This window comes from Pempheris klunzingeri, chromosome 8 (genome assembly GCF_042242105.1).
Source record: "Pempheris klunzingeri isolate RE-2024b chromosome 8, fPemKlu1.hap1, whole genome shotgun sequence".
Taxonomy (NCBI): Eukaryota; Metazoa; Chordata; class Actinopteri; order Acropomatiformes; family Pempheridae; genus Pempheris; species Pempheris klunzingeri.
The window spans coordinates 24,546,730-24,554,367 of record NC_092019.1 but is presented as its reverse complement, the minus strand read 5'-3'; the positions used below and the strand labels follow the sequence as shown (position 1 = coordinate 24,554,367).

At 42.4% G+C, this 7,638-nt stretch overlaps 1 protein-coding gene across 1 annotated transcript in view; it reads left to right on the top strand.

Moving 5' to 3' along the window:
* The first annotated feature begins 1,391 nt into the window (after nucleotides 1-1,391).
* Nucleotides 1,392-7,638, top strand: part of dgkb (diacylglycerol kinase, beta) — a 64,541-nt gene continuing 58,294 nt past the window's right edge. The window contains exon 1 of the mRNA XM_070834951.1: nucleotides 1,392-1,461. Coding sequence (XP_070691052.1) covers nucleotides 1,392-1,461 — 70 coding nt within the window. The remainder of the gene's footprint in view (nucleotides 1,462-7,638) is intronic.

Here is a 7,638-nt window from a genome sequence, read left to right as displayed (position 1 = left end):
CACAGACACCTGGACACATAGAAACACAGTATAGGTTAGGGATGAATAATTAATGAAAATATTATGGAAATGGCAACGTGGCCACGTGCAATATCCAACCAGCAGGAGCTGCAGCTTTTTGATAAAGGTAAAATGTCACATAATATTATGATCAGAGCCGGTCCTACTCATCAAGTGATATAACTCGATGCTCCAGGCCCCTAGAAAAGACTGTTCCTTTAATGAACGCGAGATGAAATTAAATAAGAATTTGAATTCCTAAATGAAAACTGACAGCATTTTGTACCATTATACCAACAAATAGTGACAAAACGATAGGCTCTGAGACAAAAGGGGCAATTTTGGAGGCCTAATTAAGTCATTTACTGCTCCCCACAAACCAAACTCACTGCTGCTTTACCATTTTGGTTCCATTAAAGTGTTTACAGTTGCTGGAAATTTTATATAAGATTTCTTTTTTTTTTTCCATTTGATCACTGTACCAGACTTTGCACAGTATTCTTCTCTTTTATCTGTAATGAATGTATGTTCCTCACCTCATGGTTGCCTTGTGCATCCATTACATCCCCGTAACCAGGTCAAGCAAACGGCCCTGAGAAAGGTCAGGTGGTGATAGACAAATACTGTATTCACTGTAGTCTGTTTATACATGAGTATTTGAACATTATGTGTGTTAAGACTAATATTTACAAAACATGTGTTGGTTCATTAACAAGTGAAGTGGCGTGGGGGGGGGGTATATAGCCAGCCCTGATTATTAATGAAGCTTTGTGTTACAGAGGTTCCCAGGCTTACAAATCACATTCACCAGACAGAAAAGAACATGCAACAGAAATGACCGTAATATAACTTACACATATAACTTTTCTGTTAGCATTTGTTTCTGTCTATAAAAAGGTCTCGTCAGTTTCTAACTCCGTCTAATTATGTTACTCTGGCTCCATCCTGCGCTTTCTGACAAACATGAATGTCAGTGCCTGAAATGTCAAGTCCTTGCAACACCGTTAAAAACATGGCGATCAAGAGACAAAGGGACATTTCGGCTATCGGCTTAGAGATGACAGCTGAAGAAAGAGGAACCGGCAGGAAAAGAGGGAAATGTGCCAAAGTATCAATATTATGGGAAATGAGACAAAATGCCATTTTGATACTGTATGGTCTGATATATTTCCATTATTTATCATCTTTACAACGCAGAAACAACTGTGGCTGCGGCCTCTGATTGCAAATAAGCATCTCCATAAGCGCCTCCATTAAGAGGAAAGAGATGTCTGCGGCTGTTAATTGGGCAGGTGATCAGATGTCTGTTGTTATTTTTCAGCGCGTGACGCCCCGCTGTGTGTTGGTGCCCAGGGAATGCTCGGCGGACGGAGGGACGAGGTCTGAACACGATGAGCAGCCAGGACAAATGGGTCACTCTGACCCCAGCTGAATTCGCCCTTCTACAAGAATACACTCAGTGTGAGTAGAAGAGGTACTTTCTGGTTGTGTCTGACTGTGATGAGGACATTCTTTCTTCTTGCAGGTGTCTCTGTGTGCGTGGTGTGTGAGAACAGTCCTCTTCCTGCTGTCCTACAGTATGACAGGCAGTATACGCTCAGGCAGCCACTAGAGTAAATCAGCCAGGGATGTCTTTACCTAGCAGCTGATCCTTTTGCCTCTTATCTTGTGATTTGCCTTTTATGTGACAATGTTTGAATCTAGGTTATGTTAGGGGCAGCGTGGTGGTGCGGTGGTTAGCACTGTTGCCTCACAGCAAGAAGGTTCCCCTGGCCGGCAGGTTTGTGGTTTGAACCTTGGAACTCTCTGCGTTGAGTTTGCACGTTCTCCCTGTGCTGGGGTGGGGGTTTCTCCGGGTGCTCCGGCTTCCTCCCACAGCCCAAAGACAGGCAGGTTAATTGGTGACTCTAAATTACCCGTAGGTGTAAATGTGAATGATTGTCTGTCTCTGTGTGTCGGCTCTGTGATTGACTGCGACCGCTCCAGCGTGTCCCCCCGCCTCTCTCCCAATGTCAGCTGGGATTGCCCGCCCCCCCTGTGACCCTTAAGGATAAGCGGTATAGACCATGGATGGATGGAGGTTACGTTAGCATCTTTGCTAGTTAATCTGCTTCTTCTGGACAGAGAGCTGCATTGGCACAAATCATTGTTATTAACAATGGATCAAATTCCAAAGTGCAATGTGAGAAAGGTTGACAAACCTCACAGAGAATTATTTCCCAAATCTGCATTTTCCACTCAACTCTTGGTTTTACGACCCTTTGCTTCTTTGATTCACTGTCATCATCTCATCATTTTCAGCAGCATGCAGGTGTTTTCAATAAAAAAGCTCTGATGAATCCACTGAATGCAACCTGCCCAGCAACAAATGGCTGCCTTAAAGGCAGGATCAGCAACACTGGAGAAACTATAAAGAATAGCAATAGTTTAAAAATATTCAACTGAAAAAATCCAAAGCCACTCCCCTGAAACACATGAATGTGTGCTGCTGGACTACTGCTGCACAGTGATAGTGCTGCACAGTGATAGTACGGCTCCGCGGCCGGGTCTCTTGTTTGCTCTGCACACAGCCGCTGACTGACTTGTCAGACTAACAAATAAACAACACTGTTAAATATCCTTGCTGATATCCTAGCGTTATCTTTCGCTCACAGTCACTGCTCACTGGGCTCAGAGGCTGCGCTCAGTGCTGTTAGCTCACTAAACGACAGCGGCTCAGCTGTGCCGGCTGCTCACTAGTCCGGCAATAAGCCTGCACAGCCTTGTAGAAGACTCATGCACAATGAGCGCACAGGCAGAGTGCATGCAGGTAGGCATGTACGTAGATATACAGGCAGGTCAGCCACGTATGCAGGCTGGATTTTCTTCTTCTTCTTTTTATTTTTTTGTCAAACCATTTAATTTATTGGTTGCTGTCGGTCAGTTCTATATATTTTCAACAAATATAACAAAACAGTTACATTCATCCTTCCATGTTACATTGGCCATATTTCCTTATTGATCCGCTTTGTTTTTGGGGGGGGGGGGGGAATCCAAGTTCATGACAAATCATTCCTTATTTTATTTCTGCCACATGATGGTGTTGACAATTTTACTTATATTTCCATTTTTCTATGGTTCTGTAATACCAATTCTAACATTGCTAAATTTGTGACGTTTTTAGCAGCGTTAGATTCTTCATTTTGCTTGTGGGTGACATTGATGTGAATGACAATTGATCACACATATAGTAAATCAATGAAATGATCAACCAGGCACCTGATTGTGGGCGGATGGAAGTTGTAACAAATAATTTACAGCAAGTTTGTGCCATTAAGAGGATTTGCTGTGTCCGAGTTTTGAATTCAAGACTTTTGTATTTCTATCAGATGTGAACCACAGAATTCGCTCCTGCTTTCATCACTGCTTGCTGTCTTTTTGGTTGCCGTCGTTGTGCAGCTCAGGGAATGAAAAGATTCATTGTGAAACAGGTAAAATATTAATGGGGTTTTCACAGACAGAAATATTTTTCTGTGAAAAAAGAGATGTTCAGGATGTAGCTATGCTTCATTTCACTGGATCCTCTGAGTGTTGCTCTCTTGTCCTTGTACCATTTTCCAAGGTTTTCTTACTATACAAGCAATTCTGTCTCTCATAACTTCTCCCTTATCGCCTCTTTAGCCGTATAGTCGCTGGGCTGTTTGCTTTTCATTATCAAATGATGGCAAACAAAAAATAAAATGAAATAATCCTGTTTTGTTTCTTTCTTGGAGTTAAATGAGCAGAAGACCGATTTCATCTCTTTGCATTCAGCACTGATGGAAACTTTAGCATAACAGTTTGACAGGAACCAACAATTCCTGTCATGTTTAAGCAAATGTTAAAGTGTTCAAGGGGTCTAAGAAGTGTTCAGGTGATGCATTAATTAGGCCTACTGATTAGCAACAGCTGGGCAGTGACTCCATGTCCTGTCCTCGTGCAGCTGTGAACATTTGGCCAAAACATGAACATGTGATTTGGAAGGTATTGGAAGGCTAAACACATCTCGGCCTGGACTCTCTACGTAACACGCTGATATGAAATTCATATTAATCTTCTCATTTAACTCCTGGTAAGTAAAACAATGCGTTTTCTATTGTTACTTTATGTCTGTGTTGCGAGGTGGCTATGGGGTCTTATGTAATGCTGTATTCAATATGTAGCTCTTATATATATATATAGCATATAGTGAATGCTGTTAGCATGGTCTGTAAAATACCTGTACATTTAGTCTTTGGTGAAATCAACTGCAGGTGAATTTGTTTTTTTAGTTATAGTCTTTTTTAGTTGACAGACTGTGTCCCCTGGTGACCAGTGCAGAATCAGTCTGGACGGCATGGAGGAGCTAGTTAGTTACCTAACCTGCAAACACTCACACGGTTGGAACCCTTTCTGCAGTGCTTCTGTTTACCAGTTAATGTCCAGCATTCACGTCAGTGCACCCGTCAGCTTGAACTGGTGATTTGCATCGTATGGTTCCTTGAACGTTGTGTATTCATAAGGAACAGTTCTGGCTAAATAATGTGTAGGTAAATACTATCTCCAACAATATTTGGGTGGAAAAAGAGCTGCAAACAGCAATGTGATCATCAGTCTGATTCATTCTGACAACAGACTCACTGTGGGCTAAAGGACACAGGGTGGCATTTACCTATTTATTCAAACATCACTTATAGACTAAAAACATAATACAGGGCTCTAAATGACTATTAGCATAGGACTTAGCATTGTACCTCGACATCCCCAACTGGAGTGATTGTCATTAAGGCAAATATATTGTTTTTCACTCTAACAATGTTTTTACCTAAACTTTACTCCTTTATATAACTGATCTGTGACCTGAAGTGTTTTCACTTGAGGCAAATTTTCACTTCATCAATATGAGTTTTTGGAGCGACGGCATGATTTTTGCTTTCACATCAGCAGCAATGCAAATCCCACATGGAGACACATTCGCACAAGTCCCTGCACACATTCTCTCTGATAGCATCACACCACCGGGTTAACACTAACAAGAGTGTTACCCCCCCCCCCCATTCGCAGGATGATTCAATTCACTGTGGTTAATCTCAAACATCCTAATGATAAAATGTTGACGTTATAATCACAGACTGCGTTCATCTTGCCGATGTAGGAAGCTCAAGCCGCTCGAGCATTTAATCTGTGTGGTGCCGTTTTAGCCCTGAATGATTCATTCGCAACCTGACAAATGGCTCCCCTGCTCACCAGACTGTGCTCTGGATGCCTGAAGTTTATGTTACGCTCCAAGATGTTGACACATTTCATCGTTTGAAATGGTACCAGGGATGGAAAATATGACGACACCTGGCAGGCAAACTGTGGGATGTTGTGCACCACCCACACATAGTTTTGGACTCGACCGAAAGTCGCAGTAAATCGTTGTTGGAAGACAAACAATAGAACAAACTACGGAGAAAAAATAGTCGTTAGGTGTCCATCCTCCTTTTTTGAAGTGCTTTTTGTATCAGCTGCCCCTGTGGGATGTATTGTACTCAACTGGTGCCTCTTGAATCTTAATCTTAATAATGAATGCTCTTCACCCAGGATCTCTTGTGCCGCTGTTACACTCACACACTGGTGAAGTCTCCTGCTCCACTCTGGCGGATGTTACTCTTAAGAGCCAGTCAGGTTCAGGTTATTGTTTCTGTGTTTTGCAAATATTTGCTTTGTTGGCGGCTGAGGAGTTTGCTGAACTGAACGAGACGACGGTTCAGAGATGCGAGTGCTGACAATGGAGCTTTAAATGGAAAATCTTGTGGGACTGAAAGGCAGAGAGCGGAATGAAAAAGAGGGAACTGAAGAGCCTTAGTGTGTGTGCATGCCTGCGTGCAAGCATGCGTGCACGCCACACAGATTTGGGTAATCATGTTTCAGCGAGCTGCGGGCGTCTCTTTGTGGGCTGTGCAGCTACAGGTTATAAAATATCCCATTCTGTGAGCCGCAACAATGGGCATCGCATGGCCTCGCCTACCCTCCTCATCTCTCCCTTCATCCTGCCTCCCACTGTATCTCTCCCTTCCCTCTCATTAATGGGAGCTGTGCACACCTTCATAACATTTTAATAGCGGTGTGCCCAGCCGGGCTCCTAAGATCTGACTCACAACAATTAGTTTCTCTTTCTATGATATAATTGCTAATATGCAGAGTGTAGCAGAGTGCTGCTTCACATTTGGGAAAATACTCGTGCTTTTCAAGGTAAAGGATCTCTTCAGCGCATTTGTGAAAGCTAAATAAAACATTAAAAGAGTCTTGTTCTCTGATTACTGCGTGCCACACAGTTGAATCACGAGGCTGACTGAGGACGAAATACATTGTAATTCAGTTGTGCCTGCTGAATGTGACAGCCAATCAGTGGATACATAATCTCTCTGCCCTGTAATGGGTTTGTGTAGACAGTAGGCTGATAAAGATGGTCAATAATGATGACACACAATCAGTCCACTGTGAGGCATTAATTTCTAGTCACTGTTGTTTAAAATGCATCCTGGGGGGAAAAAAAATCAAAGATTCAAAGCCATTAGTGCAGGAGGTGGCAGAATGTTACAGCCAACAAAATGCACAAGTAAACATCAGCCGTTAATAACTTCAGCACAATACTCGGATTGTCTGTGATATTTATTCTACAGCTTATGTCTCACAAGCGTTGTATTTGCTCAGTCTGAGAGGATACACACTGTAGCATCTAAAGTAGTTTCACCAACTCTTACTGTTTTGGAAAAGAGAACCCCCAACACATTCGCTGGTTATCAATCAGTGACACTGAACAGGATCCCTTTACCTCAGTGTTGGACTTTTAGCCGTACAAACGTTTCTACGGTGCAGCGCTGCTCAAAAACAGCCTCGATCTTATCAACAGGAGGAGTCAAAGATCCACGCGTGCTAATTAAGCCTGTGAAGAGGTAAGCTGATGTGAAACACGAACTTTAGTAGGCATCTTAATGTACTCTGTGATGGCTGGTTTATGCTTACAGATGAACCTGGGCCTCCAGGGCATGTGAGAAAATGGTACCTCTAATTAACTTCTGAAACATTAGAACCTGTGTCTGTGGAGCAGCGAAGTGATTCTTCTAGCAGGGCCCATCAACGCTCGGCAGCATGCAGAGAGCCAATCTCCGTCTGATCCTGTTATTTCTCTCCGCAGCTGCAACCAAATCTCCCCTATTTTCATAAGACATGACAAAAAGTGTCATATTATTATCTCTGCCAGGGGGGGGTATCAAACGTTTGGTTGTGTGTGTGCAGATACTACTGAACCGATTGGTCTCATCATCTTTATGCACATTTATGTACTGTATGCTGAATGACCTCTCATGGCTGCAGTGGTACAAAAAAAACAAAAGAAAACCTTTTGTATTGGGTGTTTATTCCTGTCACTTCCTGCTGACTCACGCCTCTTAACTGGCCAGTGTTCTGTGTTGTATCAAGAGAAAAACACTAATTACATCACTTGAAACAAGCTGATTTTATATATTAATTTAAAATTTATAATTTATTTTTCATTTCAAATCTCAATATAATGATATAACCCATATTTTAGTATTTACACTGGCTCACCTGACTACATGAGGCCAGAAACAGCTAAAATGAAGAGTGACTATT